This window comes from Amblyomma americanum, chromosome 7, assembly GCF_052857255.1.
Source record: "Amblyomma americanum isolate KBUSLIRL-KWMA chromosome 7, ASM5285725v1, whole genome shotgun sequence".
Lineage (NCBI taxonomy): Eukaryota > Metazoa > Arthropoda > Arachnida > Ixodida > Ixodidae > Amblyomma > Amblyomma americanum.
Window position 1 is genome coordinate 161825516 of NC_135503.1, and position 20376 is coordinate 161845891.

At 50.6% G+C, this 20376-nt stretch overlaps 1 protein-coding gene across 1 annotated transcript in view; it reads right to left on the bottom strand.

The window, feature by feature from the left end:
• The window catches only part of LOC144096728 (protein 5NUC-like), a 591711-nt gene that overhangs the window by 528691 nt on the left and 42644 nt on the right, over window positions 1–20376 (bottom strand). The window contains 2 exon segments of the mRNA XM_077629576.1: window positions 1499–1546; window positions 1548–1637. Coding sequence (XP_077485702.1) covers window positions 1499–1546; window positions 1548–1637 — 138 coding nt within the window.

Consider the following 20376-nt stretch of genomic DNA (forward strand, 5'->3'; position numbering starts at 1 on the left):
ACTTCTCGAAAGCACATGTACTTTGGCGCGATGTAGGGCCTCAGCGCTGAGGGATCTAAAAGCTGATATCGATATTACTTACGGTGGGCTTCAAGCCTGTCAATAATTGAGGAGCCTAACAGTAATAATTAAACAGTTAAATATGTAACATTAGTTAACTCGCTTGCTGGTTAGGATCCCTTAGCCGTATTCCGACGTACTGTACCACTCACAATTCTATGCCGAAGAAAGCGGTCTTCTAATCAAATTGTCTCTTTTTAAAAATTGTGCAAATTGCTAGGTGAAACACACTGTATATAAATAGGAGTGTGCTAGAGGAGGACAGTTTATTTCCTTTTTACTCCCGTATAGGTGTATTAGTGTTTAGAGTGCATCGACCTCAAATAATTATTCGCAAAAGCAGCTAGCGCTCATCACTCGAACGTGAAAGGCCATATGATTTTTTTTCAAACGGAGAGACAGAGAGAGAAGAGGTTTATTGACGGGAAAGGCAGATAGGCTGGCCTCAAAAATGAATATCTGCCCTGATACTGCGCAAAGCGCACGGACAGTGACAAGAGTGGACACACACGGCGCTGACTTTCGAGTACGTTTCTTGAACAAATTTATATATATATACGTAAATTTGTTCAATGAATATATATTTACATGCGCATGTAAATTTGTGACGCCTCAGAAGAAGGGACAGTAGTCATTCTTTACATTCATGCTTTTTCCGAAACCTAAAGATAGCTCAGGCTTGTGAAGTCTTTTCCGCTCCATGAAAGCTATCGATGCTTAGCCGTGCTTAGCCCGTGACGAAGTTAACCGATGCATGTAAGACAAGGCACCATATGAGATTTGTCGATTCCTCTGAAGCATCAGCTTAAGAGCTTCCAGTATCTTGTGAAAAAATGTACGAGAGGCAGAGAGTTCGAATGACAGATCAAGGGAGCACAAAAATTATTTGACCATATTTCGGGGGCAATGTCAGTGCCGGTTAAGGGTGGCCCAAATTATCCGGAGCCCTCCACTACGGAAACAGATCTCACAGGTGAATCGTTTCCTGAACACCCATGCCGTGCCTTACCGATAGTCAGGTGGGCCCTGAAAATCTGTACCAGACATGCATGGCTGTTCATTACGCTCTGGAAAATGACAACCGTGCTGTTGCCGCTTGCCACGGCAACGCCGCAGTGAACGTCTGCAAAACGACGCGCTCTGCGATTCAGCTCGAAAGTGGCGCCATTGTTGTTGCAACCGCATCTTTTGGTTTCTCCGTCCCTCTCGTGGATAAATAGCTCTGCAGGCGATTTCAGCACAATGAACTCGTCCATACGAGAACTCTTCTTGCAAACGAACCCACCTCACGGAAAATGTGCATCGAGCAAATTCCGACTGCAAGCACGCCATTCGGGAAACAGATAAGTTGTAGTCATCCTCGTATGCTTTCTTAATGGAGCCATGGATCATCACGCATACGCACGCAGCTAGCGCCGCGTTTATCGGCCGCACTTACCATGGCGTCGTGTTTGAGGTAGTTTACGGCGTCCACCACGATGCTGGGGACCCAGGACGTAGAACCAGATGCTGCCCTGGTAGTAGTCGCCCGCGTTCAGGAACAGCACGTTAGCGCCGGACGCCACGGCGCGATCCACCTGCGTACGCCTTAGGTCACTTCACGGAACACCTCGGTGATCGGGCTCAGACTTTATTCAATGAATCTATCCAATGAGTAATGGAAAATGAAATCCTAATCTTTTGCCTAAACCGAATCCTAATCGTGTTGCCCTCACTGCTCCCGGCTCCCGCAGTAGAGCGCGTGGAAGCCATCGCATGACTGACGGCCGCAGCTGAAAAATTTTAGAGCGATAGCTCTATTCAGTGCAGAAACTACTCGAGTTTCAGTTTATGCGATCATCTCACATTCAAATTGCCATTCGCACTTGGCGATTCATAGCAACACCATTAAGTCAGATGCCGAAGCATACTTTGAACATGGTGGGCGCCCTGGTCATTGGCTCACCCCACCCCGAATTTGACCTTCTGGGAACTGGATATAAATCGATAACCAGGCTAAACGGACTATGGGCAGCAAGATGGTAATCCCCAACTCTGGGCTGGGTCATTTCCAACAAAACGTTCTGCTGGGCGAGTTGGTTCATCGTTGAAAAAGAATACCTCTAGCGCAAAACAACTAAGAAAGGATGGGGACGTTTGTTGAGAGTAATTAATTAGTTGTCAGAGTTGCGAGTAATTAGTTGAGAGTAGCGCTCTTTCGTCTTGTGTTCTGTCTTCGTATTTTCTTATTTGTCTTTTTGCGCTAAAGGTATTCTTCTTGAACGGTCATTTCCAAATTTCGCCCGCTCTACTCCCGAAATTTGACCCCTGATTTGAACCAAAATCGGTATCCAGGCAAATTTGAATGCGCTAAATAGAATGGTGAGCTCCAGATTTGGCCTGGTCCACTCCAAAAACAGCAAAATGATAGTATAAGTAAGAGTAGCTTTCGCTCGACCATTCCATGTAACAGACTCAGAACATTGGGTGTAACGATGTAACACTGTCACATTTAAATCACGCCACAAAGTCAGGTATTGATGCGGACAGGATATGAGGCGAACACCAGCGACCGGGTAAGAAGAAAGCGAACAAGGCAACTTGACCAGGACGTGACGTAATCACATCAAAGCTCTCTGGTTACGCTGACATCGCCCTATCGAACACGTACGACATTCCTTACCCTTAAAGCATTGGGCACAATGCGCAGTGCAATTTTTGTTTTTTTTTTTGCTGCGCGCACGCAAACGCCAATGTTCTCGGTTGCATGTAGTGGGCCTCGAGAAGTTCCTGTTTTCTCTAGCAGGTCGACTTCGCCTGAACCGTCCGTTTTTCTTGTAATTTTCAAAGTAAGAGCATCATCAGCCTGACGACACCCTCTTCAGGGCAAAGACCTCTCCCATGTCTATCCAATTAACCCTGTCCTTTTGCCAGCTGCGCCCACCCTATGCCTGCAAACTTCCTAATCTCATACGCCGACATAACGTTGTGCCTCCCCCTGCTGTGTTTGCCTTCTCTTCGAATCAAATCCGTTACCCTTAAGGACCAGCGGTTGTCCTGCTTTCGCATTACACGCCCTGCCCAAGCCGATTTCTACCTCTTGACTTCGACTAGGATTTCATTAACACGCGTTTGTTCCCTCTCCCACTCTGCCCGCTTCCGGTATATTAACGTTACGCCCATCATTTAACTTGAGCTGAACCCTTTTTGTTAGCCTCCACTCTTCTGCCCCGCAGGTGAGTACCGGTAAGATACAGCTGTTGTACACTTTTCTCTCCAGGGATATTGGTAACTTGCTATTCATGACCTGAGAGAACCTGCCATATGCGCTCCACTCCATTCTTATCCTCCTACTTATTTCCCTCTCATAATTCGGATCAGCTGTCACTACCTGCCCTAAGTATTCCTTTACGCATTCCAGCCCTTGCTACCAATTGTGAACTGCTGTTTCTATTCTAGATGGTTGAACATTACTTCGGTGTTCTGCATGTTAATTTTTAGACCCATCATTCTGCTCTGCCTGACTCACTGATCATGATTTGCAGTTCAGCTCCTCAGTGACTCAGCAAGGCAATGTCATGAGCAAATCGCAGATAATTTAGCCCCCCCCCCCCCCCCCCCCCCCCCATTCTCTATTAACTCTTATCTCCAAATGTTCCCAATTCAGGCCTCGGAATACCTCCTCTAAACAGGCGGTGAATAGATTTGGCGAGATAGTGGCTCCCTGCCTGATGCCCTTCCTTAATGGAATTTTATTGCTGGTTTCATGGAATACTATGGTAGCCGTGCCGTTCATATATATAAGGCTTCCAATATTGTGATCTAAGGCTCTTTCTGCACCCTGATCCCGCAATCCCTGTATGACTGCTGAAGTTTCCACTTAGTCAAATGCTTTCTCGTAATCATTGAAGGCTAGGGGTTGACCGATAGGGGTTGGTTATATTCTGCGAATTTCTCTATCGCCTGATTGACAGCGTGAATATGATCTATTGTGAAATATAATCTCCTTTACGAAAACGTGCCCGCTCATTCAGTTCATTTAAGTGTTCCCCTGTGTCTATTAGCGATTACCTTCAAAAATACATTGTACGCATAGACAGTCAGCTGATCGGCCTGTAATTTTTAGAGTCCTTGGCGTCACCGTTCTTATGAATTGAGATAATGTTCACATTCTTTCAAGCTTCTGGTACGGTCGACTTCATAAGGCATTGCTTATACAGGGAGGCTAGTTTTTATAGCACGATCTCCCCTGCGTCCTTCAACAGATCTGCTGTTACCTGACCCTCACCAGCTGATTTTCCCCTCTGCATTGCTCCCTCAAGGCTTTCTTCACCTTTCGTTACTGGCGGGATGACGCATTGCTGTGCTATACTGTCTCTATCATTACCGTTCTGATTACATTGCCAACTGAATATATTTGTGCAGATCTCTTCGGCTAGACTGACTACCTTATCCATATTCCCGCGAATATTTGCAGTGTTTGTGCATTCTTCAAAGCTGCCGGCATGCCGCTGTATCGCTTTGTTTGCGATGCAATACGTGATCAGACTTATCTCGATTGATTGGATCCAGGCAGAGCTGGTTCTATATTGATCCAGAATTTTCTAGTAACTTTGCACGTTTTACCTCGAAAGTTCGCTTTCAGATTTAAATTGAGCACGGCCGACCGCGGCGGGCATTCTTCTGTTCGACGACCACCGAGCACACTTGTTGCTACGCCGCCGCCGAGTGATTGTTTTCTTTAGACACCATTGCATGGGTGGGTGGGCGGTTGGGTGGATTGATTGATTGATTGATTGATTGATTTTAGCCACCAATCAGATAACCTTCGCTTCGTTATTTCTACCCGCTTAAAATCTACTTTCCCTTCACTGTCCTTAAACCCCAATGCCTTGGATAAAGCAGCCCCGCTGCTTTCCACTGTAGGGTGAAGCCCTTTACAGGAAAGTATCAAGTGTTCAGCCGTTGCCTCCTCCTCTCCACACGCAACGCACAACGTTTCTATTTCGTGGTACCTGACTCTATATGTCTTAGTCCGCAAAACTCCCTTCCTGGACTCAAACAACAAAGAGCTGACTGCAGTCACCACTTCGTGACATCTGGTGGAGGTGGCGGGTAGCCTTCTATGTTCCGGACGGCCCCTTCAAGTCGTGACGCCAGCCCTCTGCGCTTCGCACTCGAAGACGAGCCAGCAGCTCACCGAGCCAGCCGACCTCTCCAGCGAGAGCAGCCTGAGTTCGGGACCCTGCCGGACCACACCAGAGAGCGAAAAGACTCCTATGAGCACCACAACCCTGCTAAAGATGTCGACACCGATCATACCGCGGCAGGCGCGGGTGCCGCAAACTTTCAATGGATCTCTAGGCGAAGACTCTGAAGAATGGTTGGACCAATTCGAGCGCGTGGCGTCATTAAACAATTGGGATGATGCGACGAAAATCGGGGACGTCTTTTTCGCACTGGAGGGCTGTGAACGCACGTGGTATGAAAACCACGATTCTTCTGTAACGACAAAGGGGCTATTCAAGACAGAACTTCTGAAGACGTTCAACAGTGTCGTGAGGAAAGAAAGAGCCGAACGACTCCTCGATTCTAAGATCCAGCTTCCGAACCATACCGTACGTGGTTACGGGGAAGAAGTGAAACGCCTTTTTCGCCCCGCTGGTCCCGATATGATTGAGGAAAAGACAGGTCATTTTCCAATGCGCGGCGTCAAAGAACAACTCTTTGCCAGCCTCGTCCGCCAGCCGCCAAAAACCATCGAGGAATTCATGCAAGACGCCTGCACCATCGAGAAAACCCTCGACGGCCGGACTCGGCAGTACAGCCGCCCTGCTTATGGCTGTGCAATCTGTCCGGACACGACGACCACTACCAGGGATAATATGCGGGAAGTGATGCGCGAAACCGTCCACGAGGGGCTACGACGACTGCTGCCATTCTCCGCACAGCACCAAGCAGCGACTCTCATGTAAGTGGAGCGGGGAATAAGTGCAACAGGCACTTGGCATTCCGGCGGCCACAGATCCCCAGGCCATGACTTACGCCGCTACAGTACGCACTCCGCATCCCCAAGTCACCCCTACGTCTCCGAGATGAGCCTCTTGTTCCAGAACACCGCCTCCCCGCCCCCGCCCATCCAGCGTACGAAAGACGCTCAAGCCCTAGAAAATACGACGCCTGGAGGACTTCCCAAAGTCGACCGTTGTGCTTTCATTGCGGTGAGGGAGGCCGGCGATATTCTTCGTCACTGCCCGTACCGACGTATCAGTCTTCGCGGATTTGCCGTTGACGCACCACGACCACGCTTCGACCAACGTCCGCAAGAAATCGACGAGTACCTGCGTCGAGAGGAGTACGCACCGAACCGCCTTTAGCGCTCACCATCGCCGTCAGCCTCGCGCTTTGTGTCACCACGCCGCGGCTACGCAGCCGCGGTAGGAGGAAGGTCTCCCAGCCCACGTAGGGGAAACTAAAGACAGCAACCTCTGGAGGTGAGGTTGCACCCGAGTGAAACACCGAAAATCCTCCAACGACCATGCCGAAAGAAGAAGCCACCCCCGACACGCCGACGCAGCATATAATGAGAAGCTCGACCAAGACGCGATCCACTTTCAAAACGACGCCGCTACCAATAAAAGCTTCTACCCACGATTCACATACTCGACGAAGCCGTGACCCGACTCCGAGGGCGACGTCCAAGGCTAGAGGCATGACATCCGAGTTAGAAGTGACTATCGACTGCCGGAAAGTTTCTGTCTAGTCGACAAGGGCGCCGATTATTCGGTGATGAAGAGAACATTCGCCGCGCAATTGATAAACGTTACGTCCGCCTCGGATGGCACAAAAATTCGCACCGCCGGAGGCCAAATCATTACGCCATCAGGACGATGCACAACGCGAGTGACTGTAAAAGAACATACCTATCCTGCGGCTTTTGTTGAGCTACCGCAATGCTCCCGTGAAGTGATCTTGGGTATGGATTTCCTTAATGAGCATCAGGCGATCATCGACCTGCGATCGAAGCTGATAACGCTTTCGATGGACGAGGCAATCGCTTCGATGAAAACTCGGGAAAATCACATTGCTCTGAGTGTCCTGGAAGAAGAAGTGAGCGTACCACCCCGTTCAAGCGTTATCGTGACCGTAGGCGCCATGAAAGCCATTAACGCTGAAGCCATCATTGAGGGGAACATTCATGGGAACATGAGCATCGCAAGGGGCATCGCACAATTCCGCAATGGCCAGACCGAAAAGCTGCTGACTTCAGCGAAGAATACCGGCACGTCAACAGAGGAACGACGATTGCTTTCTTCGACGAAATATCCGATGCGCGAGACTACATCGCCCTTTCCGACCCATCCGCAGAAGATTTGCCTGACCAAGCGAACTCGCCCACTTTCGACGTCGACCGAGCCCTGCTCCGGAACAGACAAGACCAAGCCCGCAATCTGCTTCGGAGCTACAGCGAGTGTTTTTCGTCATCGCTGAAGGTCCGCAAACACCAATTGCCAAGCATCGCATTATAACCGACCAGCACGCCCTACCTCTCCGTCAAAGCCCCTACCGTGTGTCGCCGCGAGAACGACAAGCCATCCGGGAACAAGTGGAAGAAATGCGTCGCGACGACGTCATCCAGGCATCAAGCAGCCCATGGGTGGCACCGGGTGTTCTAGTGAGAAAGAAAGACGGCGCACTTCGATTCCGAGTTGATTACCGTCGCCTGAACAAAATAACAAAGAAGGACGTCTACCCCCTCCCCTGCATCAACGACACACTGGATCGTATCTGCAACGCCAAGTATTTCTCATCGATGGACCTCAAGAGCGGCTACTCGCAAATTGAGGTCGGCGAAAGAGATCGCGAGAATACAGCATTTATCGCTCCGGGTGGCCTCTTGGAGTTAAAGGTCATGCCATTTCGTCTCTAGTCCGCACCAGCGACGTTTCAGCGAGAAATGCTTGCAGGCCTGAAGTGGCAAATCGGTCTCATATATTTAGATGACGTCATTGTCTTTGCCTCGAAGTTTAAAGAGCACCTCAAAAGACTTCGAACAGTATTAGACGCCATCAAGTCGTCTGGTCTAACCTTGAAAGCAGAGAAGTGTCACTTTGCCTATGAACAGCAGCTGTTTCTAATTTGATTGAGGGGGTTTAACGTCCCAAAGATACTCAGGCTATGAGGGACGCTGTAGTGAAGGGCTCCGGAAATTTCGACCACCTGCTGTTCTTTAACGTGCACTGACATCGCACAGCACACGAGCCTCTAGAATTTCGCCTCCATCGAAATTCGACCTCCGCGGCCGGGATCGATCGAACCCGCGTTTCTCGGGTCAGCGGCCGAGTGCCATAAACACTGAGCCACCGCGGCGGCTAGCTGCTGTTTCCCGGCCACATCGTTAGCAAGGATGGAGTACGCCTATACCCGCAGAAACCAGCTGCTCTTGCAGTTTCCACCGCTGCCGATAAGAAAGCATTGCGCAGATTCCTCGGACTGCGCCCATATTACCGACGAATTGTGAAAAACTTTTCGCGCATCGCCGAGCCTCTGACCCAACTGTCGAAGGCAGACGTACCATTTAAATAGGAAGCGCCGCAAGCAGAAGCCTCCAAAGAACTTCAGCGTCGTTTGCAGTCCCCACCGATCCTCGCGCATTTTTCATGAAAACGCCGACGCTGAGATTCATATCGACGCAAGCAGCGTGGGCCTATATGCGATCCTCGTTCAAAGAAGCGACGGGCTGGCGAACGTCATCGCATACGCTAGCCGTTCCCTTTCCAAGGCCGAGGCTAACTATTCGACGACTGAGAAGGAGTGCCTTGTCATCATCTGGGCTAAGTTGAAATTCCGTCCCTACCTGTACGGACGACCGTTCAAGGTAGTCAGCGATCACCACGCGCTGTGTTGGCTTGCCAATTTAAAGGACCCCTCTGGCCGCCTCGCCGATGGACTCTGCGCCTCCAGGTGTTTGACGTCACAGTCGTTTACAAGTCCGGACGTGAACACTCTGACGCCGATTGCCTCTCACGGGCCCCTGTAGGTGCATCGCCGCCGGAAGACGATGAGGACGCCTTCCTGGGACCCATCAGCCCCAGCTCTTTTGGATAGCAGCAACGCTCGGACTCCGACCTAAAACGCCTCATCGAATACTTGGAAGGCAAGGTTTCTTCACCCCCGCCTCATTTAAGCGAGGACTATCTTACTTCTGAGTACATAATGATGTCCTCGTGACGAAGAACTTCGCAGCGGACAGAACAGCCTACCTCCTTGTTGTACCTGCATGTCTCCGCGAAGAAGTTCTACACGCTTCACTCGACGAGCCGATAGCTGGACATCTCGGGTTTACTCGCACCCTCCGCCGCATTCAAGACAAGTATTACTGGCCCTGACTGTTGCCGATGCTGCACATTATGTGAAAACCTGCCGAGATTATCAGCGAAGAAAGACACCTGCAACCCGACCAGCAGGATTTCTGGACCCCATTGAACCCCCCTAAAGGCCCTTTCAGAAGATCGGCATGCACTTGCTTGGTCATTTCCCAAAGTCAACGTCTGGAAATAAGTGGATCATCGTAGCGACTGACTACCTGACCCGCTACTCCGAGGCAAAAGCCCTGCCGAACGGAAGAGCAGCAGAAGTCGCCAAATTTTTGATGGAGTGCATTCTTCTGCGACAGGGTGCCCCCGATGTGCTCATCACAGACAGAAGAACAGCATGGCTGAACTAACGCAAGCCATCCTGCGTTAAAGCCAAACCAGCCACCGGAGGAAAACTGCATACCATCCGCAGACAAACGGACTGACCGAGCGCCTGAATAAAGCCATCGCCGATATGCTCGTCGTGTAGGTCGATGCCGAACACAAGACTTGGAACGTCATCCTGTCTTATGTCGTCTTCGCCTGCAACACCGCAGTGCAGGAGACCACCCAGATGACGCCTTTTAGGCTCGTCTATGGCAGGGAGGCCACGACCACGCCAGACGCCATGCTGCCCAACGTTACCGAAGAAGAGAACGTCGACGTCACCACCTACATCGACGTCGACGTCGCCGCTTAACGCGCAGAAGCCCGAAGACTTGCCCGATTAAAGATCAAAGACCAGCAGCGCACCGATGGACGCCATACGCTACAACCTACGAAGACGCAACGCGGAAGAAAAGCCAAGAGACCAAGTCCAGGTTTTGACGCTCATTCGCCGCCTTCGATTTAGTGAAAAGCCATTGCGCCGCTATTTCTGTCCGTACAAGGTTCTCCGTCGGCTAGGTGAACTGGATTATGAAGTCATCCCTGACGCAATGACCGCATCCCAGCGACGCCGCATAGGACCAGGTTTTTCATGTCGTCAATCTAAAGCCATAATATTGTAACGTGAAGATGTGCACACCAAAAGGGGAAAATATATTTACAGGGAAACAGCTTACAGCCACGCAGCCGAACAACCGGGCACGCGAAGCCCAGCCGCAGAAACGCACTTCGTCCTCTTCGCGTTCCAAGCGCGAGCGCACCAAGCACGAGCGTTCCAAGCACAAGCACAACCGTAGCATAACTCCCGGCGGCAAAAGTACCGTCCCGGTGCTAAGTGGATGATGTAGCAGGCGTGTGGTACGGTTTGAGACGGACTACATGAACGACGTCAGTCAAAGGGCTAGTGGACGACGTCGGAGCATGAAGAGGTGTAATCTCGTAGGTCACGTCGGTCACCTGACGGAGAACTCGATAAGGGCCACTGTACTGACGTAGAAGTTTCTCAGAGAGACCTACACGGCTAGAAGGAGACCAAAGGAGGACGAGTGAGCCCGGCGGATAGTGTACTGGGCGATGCCGGCGGTCGTAAACTGACTTCTGGTAGGTCTGAGATGCGGTGAGCCGGTCTCGGGCGATTTCACGGGCCATAGTTGCTCGGGAGATGGCGTCACGTGCATACTCTGAGGTCGAGGCAGTAGAACTCGGTAGTAATGTATCCAATGGCAGCGCAGGATGCCGACCAAACAGAAGGTAGAAAGGAGAATAGCCGGTGGTATCATGCCGCGACGAATTATAAGCAAATGTTACATAAGGCAAGGCAACGTCCCAATCGCGGTGGTCGGGCGAGACATACATGGATAGCATATCGGTCAGAGTCCTGTTGAGGCGCTCGGTAAGCCCGTTCGTCTGGGGATGGTAAGCTGTAGTGAGCTTATGCTGCGTGCCACAGGACCGGAGGATATCGTCAACTACTCGGGACAAAAAGTAGCGGCCGCGGTCCGTCAGCAATTGGTGTGGAGCGCCGTGGTGAAGGATTACGTTCTGCAATAGGAAGTCGGCGACATCGGCTGCGCAACTTGTTGGTAACGCACGCGTGATAGCGTACCGGGTCGCATAGTCGGTCGCGACAGCAATCCAACGGTTGCCGGAGCAGGACGTCGGAAAAGGTCCGAGAAGGTCGAGTCCAACACGGTAGAATGGTTCGAGAGGTACGTCAATAGGCTGTAGAAGGCCAGCAGGCAACGTTGATGGTCTCTTCCTGCGTTTACAGAGGTCGCAGGAGGCAACGTAACGCCGAACAGAGCGGTACAGACCAGGCCAAAAGAAGCGGCGTCGGACCCGATCGTATGTGCGGGAGACGCCGAGGTGGCCTGCGGTCGGTAGGTCGTGTAGTTCCGCTAGGACAGATGAACGGAGACGGTGGGGAACGACTAGCAGGAGCGGAGGTCCGTCAGGACGAAGGTTGCGGCGGTATAGGACGCCATCCTGAATGACGAACAGTTGCAATGAAGGATCTCGGCTGGCACAGTTGAGGCAATCAATGAGAATACGCAAGGAAGAGTCTTGTCGCTGCTCGTCCGCGATGTTAACCAGATCGGAGATAGCGAAGAGGCACGGGCCGAGGTCGTTGTCTCCAGGATCAGGCGGCTCTACAGGGTGCCGAGACAGGCAGTCGGCGTCTTGATGGAGACGCCCTGACTTGTAATGAACAGTGTAAGAAAACTCTTGGAGGCGCAACGTCCAACGTCCGAGCCGGCCTGTGGGGTCTTTCAGTGAAGACAGCCAACAAAGGGCGTGGTGATCGGTCACTACGGAGAATGGACGGCCAAACAGGTACGGTCGGAACTTAGCTACAGCCCAAACAAGAGCTAGACACTCGCGCTCTGTAATTGAGTAATTTCGCTCAGCTGTAGAAAGGAGGCGGCTGGCATATGCAATAACGCGTTCTTGCCCTTGGTGACGTTGGGCTAGCACGGCGCCAATCCCATAACCGCAGGCGTCTGTGCGAACTTCAGTCGGAGCCGACGGATCAAAATGGGCCAGAATAGGTGGGGAGGTGAGTAAGTCGACTAGCGAAGAAAAGGCCTCCTCTTGGGCAGGGCCCCAGGTAAAAGGGGTGTCTTTCTTTAGAAGGTCGGTCAGGGGGCGAGCGGTGCCGGCAAAATTTTTGATGAAACGGCGGAAGTACGAGCAGAGGCCGACGAAGCTGCGCACATCCGTAGACGACTGGGGAATAGGGAAGTCCTTGACGGCTTTAACTTTAACAGGATCCGGGCGGACACCAGAAGCGTCGACTAGATGTCCGAGAATGGTGAGTTGGCGGCGACCGAATTGACATTTCGACGAATTGAGCTGTAGCCCGGCTCTACGGAAGACAGAAAGAATGCTCGCCAGTCTTTCGAGGTGCGTGGTAAACGTGGGCGAAAAAACCACAACATCGTCGAGGTAACATAGACATGTGGACCATTTAAAGCCGCGAAGCAAGGAGTCCATCATTCTTTCGAAGGTAGCTGGCGCATTACAGAGACCGAATGGCATAACTTTAAACTGATATAAGCCGTCCGGTGTGACGAATGCCGTCTTTTCGCGGTCATTGTCATCAACAGAGATTTGCCAATACCCGGACCGAAGGTCAATTGAAGAGAAAAATTTGGCTCCGTGAAGGCAGTCCAAAGCATCGTCTATTCTTGGGAGTGGATAGACGTCTTTTTTTGTTATGTTGTTTAGGTGCCGGTAATCAACACAAAAGCGCCAGCTGCCGTCCTTCTTTTTAACCAGCACAACTGGCGAGGCCCAAGGGCTCGACGAGGGCTCTATGATGTCTTTACTGAGCATCTTGTCCACCTCTTGCTGTATGATGGTGCGTTCTGTACTGGACACTCTGTAGGGGCGTCTGTGAATAGGAGCTGCGTCACCGGTGTTGATGCGATGCGTGACCACAGATGTTCGAGCCAAAGGGCGGTCATCGAAGTCAAAGATGTCGCGAAAAGACGACAGAAGATACCGAAGGTCGTGAGCTTGCCCTGGTAAGAGGTCAGCAGCAATCATTTTTGCATATTCATCAGGTGGTGGGACGTCAGAGTCGCGGCAGTTAGACGAGGGTGGGACGCTTCTCACCACCGATACGACGCATTCGGCAGCAGGGCACAGCGTGGCGAGCGACATACCTTGTGGGAGCGGCTGAACGTAAGAGGCAAAGTTGAGAACCGGAAGGGACGCTTGATTTGCCGACATGGTGACAACTGTATGCGCAAGGGCAACACTGCGTGTAAAGGGCACATCAGGAACCGGAGTAATGATGTAGTCACCATCGGGAACTGGCGGGACAGAGGAGAAACGGACATAAGTGGCGGCATCGGGGTCCAGGCGGACAAAGTCGGCGGTGCACAGTCGGTGAACAATTGGATCCGGTGGCTCTGAAGGAACAGGTAGAGCGAGTTGAACGATGCTTGTGGCGCAATCTATAAGGGCGGAATGGTCGGTGAGAAAGTCAAGGCCGAGAATGATGTCATGAGGGCAGTGTTCGAGGACAGTGAAGAGCACAGAAGTATGGCGGCCGGCTATTGAAACACGAGCAGTACACATTCCGGCGACAATAGACATACCGCCATCTGCAACACGGACCACAGTTGAGGGGGCAGGAGTGAGCACTTTCCTTAGGCGACGGCGAAGACGAGCATTCATGACTGAGACGTGCGCTCCAGTGTCGATCAGAGCGGTAACAGGGACCCCGTCCACGTCGACGTTAAGGATGTTCCGATGAGCATGAAGATTTAAAGGAGGGTTTTCTGGTCGAGTCGTCAGAGCAGCATCACCCCCAGACGCTGCAGCCATCAGTTTTCCGACCGGGAGCGGGCATATGGGGCCGGCGACGAAGGGCAGCGAGGTCGGGGCGATGGAGATCGACGGCGCTGAGGTGACGACGAACGGTTGGTAAGCGGGGTCTGAGCGTGGTGGCCAGAAGAGGTCGTTTCCGAGGGCGAGGGAGAGCGGCGGGAATATGCAGAACCCGGCGGGTAGCGGCTGTAGATCGAGGACGGACGGCTTCGGCAGTGTCGAGATATGTGGCCAACTCGGGAGCAGTTAAAGCAGATGGGCCTGTCATCAGGTGTTCTCCATTCATCTGGATTGCGGCTGCGTCGAGGGTAGTATGCACGTTCAGAACCGAGCTCCGGGGACATGCGGCGAGCATATGGGGCACTAACTGAGCAAACAGGTTGAATCCCAAGATTGGCAAATTCTTTGCGAACGACAGCCTGTATAAGGGATACTGCTGGAGTACTGTCTGTTGCGGGTGGATGAAACGCAACGGGGAACATTGCCTCTACTTCTTGGCGCACAAGTCGTGTCAGGCTCTCAGATGTCGGCAGACGGCTCGGTGGAGTCGAGTCTACACAGGACGACGTCGCAGTCGTATTCGGCAACCGCGTGAACTGCGGAGAAATTCGGCGGCTCTTCGCTTGTTCGAACCGGCGGCATTCCTTGATGATTGCGTCAACCGTTCCGCAGTCCTTGTATACAAGAAGGTTAAAGGCGTCATCTGCGATGCCTTTGAGCACGTGACCTACTTTGTCGCACTCTGACATAGTGGCGTCGACTTTCATGCAGAGAGCTAATATGTCCTGAATGTATGATACATAGGACTCTGTGGACGTTTGTGCACGGCATGCGAGCTCCTTCTTCGCAGCGAGCTGACGCCCGAATGGCTTACCAAACAGGTCACAAAGCTTGCGCTTGCAGAGATCCCAGCTGGTGAGTTCATCCTCGTGGGTCTCGAACCATACCCTGGCAGTGCCCGTCAGGTAGAAGATGACGTTGGCCAACTTTAGGGTCGGGTCCCACCTGTTGTGTGTGCTCACGCGCTCGTACATTGCGAGCCAGTCCTCCACGTCGACGCCGTCCGTTCCGTTGAAGGTCCCAGGATCTCTCGGATGGGCAATGATGAACGCCGGGTTGGCGGACGCCGACGGAGCGGCCCCTTCGCTGGTCATGGTTGAAGAGCTGGCGAGCTGACGACCGCTGCGGAGTTCCGTGCTTGCTGTGGCTGTACCCAGCACCTCCACCAATAATGTAACGTGAAGATGTGCACACCAAAAGGGGAAAATATATTTACAGGGAAACAGCTTACAGCCACGCAGCCGAACAACCGGGCACGCGAAGCCCAGCCGCAGAAACGCACTTCGTCCTCTTCGCGTTCCAAGCGCGAGCGCACCAAGCACGAGCGTTCCAAGCACAAGCACAACCGTAGCAATATGCGCGCTAAAGGACACTGTGTTTCCACGCCCTGTTTTTATTTCAGCACGATCCGTTTTATTTATTTTTTGTTGCTAGTCGCCTTATTTGTTTTAATCCATCGGATCGAAGCTTGGAGTAATGCGGCGAATCTTTGCAGTCTTTGAACGTTCATTCTTCAAAGCTGCCGGCATGCCGCTTTATTGCTTTGTTCGCGATGCAATACGCGAATTGATTTATCTCGATTGATCGCAGCCAGGCAGAGCTGATTCTACCTTGTTCAAGAATGTTATAGTAACTTTGCACGCTTTATCTCGCAAGTTCGCTATCAGCTTTAATGTGAGAACGGCCGACAGCGGCGGGCGTTCAGTTTGACCATCATTGAGCACGCTTTTTGCTACGCCGCCGACTGATTCAGAAGGGTAGAAACTTGGGCTTGTTGGTACATTTTCAAGGGTAGATTTGGTAGCGCAAAAAAACACAGGGACACAAAAAGACAACACCACAACAGCGCTTTGTGTTGTCTTTCTCTGTCCCTGTGTTTTTTTGCGCTACCAATTCTACCCTCGACTAATTCAGTCTATTGTGGGCGCAAGTCAGCCCAAATAAAGGGTTTTGTTTAGCCACTATTCTGGAAGCCTTTCTGCTCTCCGCGCTGCAGTCACCACTTCGTGAAAATATTGCTAATGAGATTGCCCTCTTTCTCCCTTTAAGCATACATTTAGTTTTTACCTATGACTAGTATTCTCTTCACCGCTTTTAGGCTACCTCCGTTCTTTAGAACATGCTCGATTCTCTCCAAATTAAACTTCGTTATGTCGGCTACCTTGCGCTCATTTATTAACTTCGATAGCTCTGCTAGTTCTAATCTGCCTGTAGGGTTAGACGCCCTAATGCTTTGACGTTTCTTTATCAGATCTTTCGTCTCAGATAGCTGGCCGGTATCGTGTCCAACCGTCCTACTGCCTACTTTTATGGCGCACTCCGTAAAGATAGCTGCCAGATTATCGTTCATTGTATGAACATTAAGATCGTCTTCCACAGTTAAAGCTGAATATCTGTTCTGCAGCAATATCCTCAATTCCTCTATCTTTCGTCTTACCGCTGGCTCGTCATTGGACTTCCAATTCACTAGCTTCTTCAGTTCCGTCTTCAAGTCTAAGGTAATTCGAGACCTTACCAATATGTGGTTGCTGCAACGCACCTTTCCGAGGACGTCCACATCATGAACGATGCCTGGTTGGGTGTTTAGCATGAAGTAAATTCTTGTTCTCTCGTTTGGTGAAGAAGCTATTCATGATCCGTAAATTATTTCTATCTGCGAACTTCACTAATAACTCTCGCCGGCTATTAGTACAGCCTATCCCATAGTCGCCTACCGCATGGTCGCCAGCATGCTTCTTGCCCACCTTCGCATTGGAAGTGGCCAATTAGTACAGTATACTGTGATTTTACTTTGCTCATTGCCGAACCCACGTCTTCATAGAAGCTTTCAACAGTCTGGTGATCATGGCTGGATCTAGGCGCGTAGGCTTGCACCACCTTCAGCTTGTACCTCATATTGAGCCTAATTACGATAGCTGCTACCCTGCCGTTAATATATACTACAGAACTCCTCTACGTTGCCAGCTATATCCTGATTAATAAGAAATCCCACACCTAGTTCTTGTCTATCCGCTAATTGGCGATAGCACAGTACGTGCCCCTTCTTTAGTACTGTATCCGCCTCACCTGTCGTCCTGATTTCACTAAGCCCTATGACATCCTATTTAATTCCCTCTAGTTCCTCGAACAGCACAGATAGGCTAGCCTCACTAGATAAGGTTCTAGCGTTAAAAGTTGCCAGGTTCAGATTCTAATGGCGGCCTGTCCGGAGCTAGCGATTCGTAGCACCTCCCGCTACGTCACAGGTCTGACCGCCGCCTTGGCAAGTTGCTCCGCAGCCGCTGGGGACTGAAAGCCGAGGGTTAATTGGCTTGTTCATAGAAGCATGTTGGTAACAGGTGCAATTGCTCGTTGCCGCGCGTTCCTTCCTGGTAAAATAAAGCTACAAATATATAATGCATTATTTGTCTCGCAAATAAGCTGTTGCTCATTAGTCTAGTTGACAACAACTAAGACCAACCTAGAAAAAATTTACCTTCTGCAAAAGAAAGCTATACGTCACATTGCCAATCTTGATTACCTAAGCCACACACGGCAAGCTTTTGAAACATTCAGTGTCTTAAAAATTCAAAGTATGTATGAATTCCGAATATTGCTTTCATTTCATCTGTCGTCATCCTTTAGGTCTATGATAGAAGGCACTGCGCTACTGAAACAGAACGATCACACAGTTAATACTCGCAACACAGACACTTGGTTAGTTCCCCATTTTCGCACTGACTATAAGTTCCAAGCACTACAGCACAATCTTCCAGTAATTTTAAATAGATATAATGACATAAATAACCCTACTAAGAAAGCATTGCGTGAATTATTTCTTCAAAAATAATTCCTGACGTATAATTCGCGCCCAAGTACAGCTGCTCCCTTGTATCTTATGTAAATATGTTTTCTCTATTTCCCTATTGTAATTTATTGATGATTTTGTGCTTTCTGGCTGTCCTGTTTTTTGTGAAAACTGTAACCTGACTATGTGTTCGTTTTTTTTTGTGTGTGTGTATGTAAATGTTCTCAACAAAGTCTGCTTCTATGCCTTGTAACGGCTGCCTGGGCCTCGTCAAGGCAGCCGCCAGAATTTTCTGGAAAATAAATGGAATTGAATTGAAATTGAAAGTGCAGGGTGTGTTGCTGGGCGAGTTGGTTTGACATTGTGAACACTGAAGCGCCGGCAGATGACGAAGGGAGGACGAGACACACAGCGCACGAGACACACAGCGCACTGTGTGTCTCGTCCTCCCTTCGTCCGTCGTCTGCCAGCACTTCAGTGTTCACAATGTGGCCAAGTACCACACCATGGTGGCCAAATCCTGTTCTACTGATGGAGTGTGTTGTCGGTTCTGGTCACCGACATCAGACCGCACTCCAGGGCCCAGGCCTGCTTATGCAATTCCATCGACACGCGGAGTTTTGTAGCGTAAGCTGCATTGGCCGAGGTTGACCAGTTTCGCGTGCATCCTGTAGAGCCGTGCTGCGCATGCGCGAAAAGCAGTGACGTCACAAAGGTGCATAAAAAAACCCTGTGTCGAAGCTGGGAATATAACCAGGGCCTTTGGCGTTTTAGGCGGAGAGTCTACCACTCCGCCACGACGGCTCGTTGTTTAACCGTGAATAACGGCGCAAAATAAGCGCAAAATATCTGACACCAGCAAGTTTAATATGGAGAGAATCGCGCATGCTCTAAAGAACGGAGGTAGCCTAAAAACGGTGAAGTGGAAACTAGGCATAGGGAGAAACCAGATGTATGCGTTAAGAGACAAGCAGGGCTACGTCATTAGCAACATGAATAAGATAGTTAAAGTAGCCGAATGGGGTGGAGCGCATATGGCGGGTTCTCTCAGATCATGAATAGCAGGCTACCAATATCCCTCAAGAGAAAAGTGTACAACAGCTGTATTCTACCAGTATTCACCTACAGGAGAGAAACGTGGAGGCTAACGAAAAGGGTTCGGCTTATGTTAAGGACAGCGCAGCGAGCCATAGAAAGAAAAATGACAGGTGTAACGTTAATAGACCGCAAGCGGGCCGAGTGGGTGAGGGAACAAACGCGTGTTAACGACATCCTAGTCGAAATCAAGAGGAAGAAATGGGCTTGGGCAGGGCATGTACTGCGAAAGCAAGATAACCGCTGGTCCTAAAGGGTAACGGAGTGAATTCCAAGAGAAGGCAAGAGTAGCAGAGGGCGGCAGAAGGTTAGGTGGGCGGTTGAGTTTAGGAAGTTTGCAGGCATAGGGTGGGCGCAGCTGGGAAAAGACAGGGTTAATATGAGAGAGATGGGAGAGGCCTTTGCGCTGCAGTGGGTGTAGTTAGGCTGATGATGATGATGATGAGTGAATGCGCGGCTTTTATATAGTAACTCTTCCGAACAAGATGTCGCCGCGCTTACGCTACGTATATCCTGGTCGTGCAGGGCTAGGACATCATAATTTTTTTTTTTCAAAGCCGGTGGAGAATTGCGCGGCACTGGGATTCAAGCCTCGGTCCTCTTGCACGCGAAGCAGACGCTCTACATTTACGCCATCGCAGCGCCATAGTTTTTTTTTTTTTGCTTTACTCAATAGCCAGCCAAGTTCCCTGGCGGCCGAAACAGCGAGCATCTAGGGCTGTGTTCCCTTAAGCGCTCATTCTGCTTGCCGGGTCCTGTTTCGCATCAACACTGGGTTTGGTGGACCACGCCATATACACAGTCAGCAGACATTGCTTAACAACAGATAAATGACCTGCGTTTCCTATTTTCCTTTATTTGCAGAGGTCACGGCCAAAGCGTAAAATACGCCGCGTTTGTTCGCAGTTTTCTTCGTTCGCAGAGCACAGCCACGTTGGACTCGGTAAAAGGTAGCACCGCGCATGAATGAGACAGCAGAGGAGACACGTAAGTTGGAACGACACCATGGGCCCAGACTGTCAAGAGTTTACTCATGAGGGAAAGCACGAGCTACACAGCCTCGAAACCGAAGCGCGCAAGCGCCTTTTTCATTGACAGGTTGAAGCTACTGAAACAGGGGAGCGCTATAATCAAGACAAGGGGACATCACCCCATTAGAACACCACAAGACACGAGCGCAAACTTTAAACTGAGTTTATTCTCGACATGGCGCATATTTATACGCATCTAATCATTGGACACACAAACATAAAAGCGTTAGAGCCAGCCAAGATATCAAAACCATCAGCTACACCATGCGAGATATAAGCTATG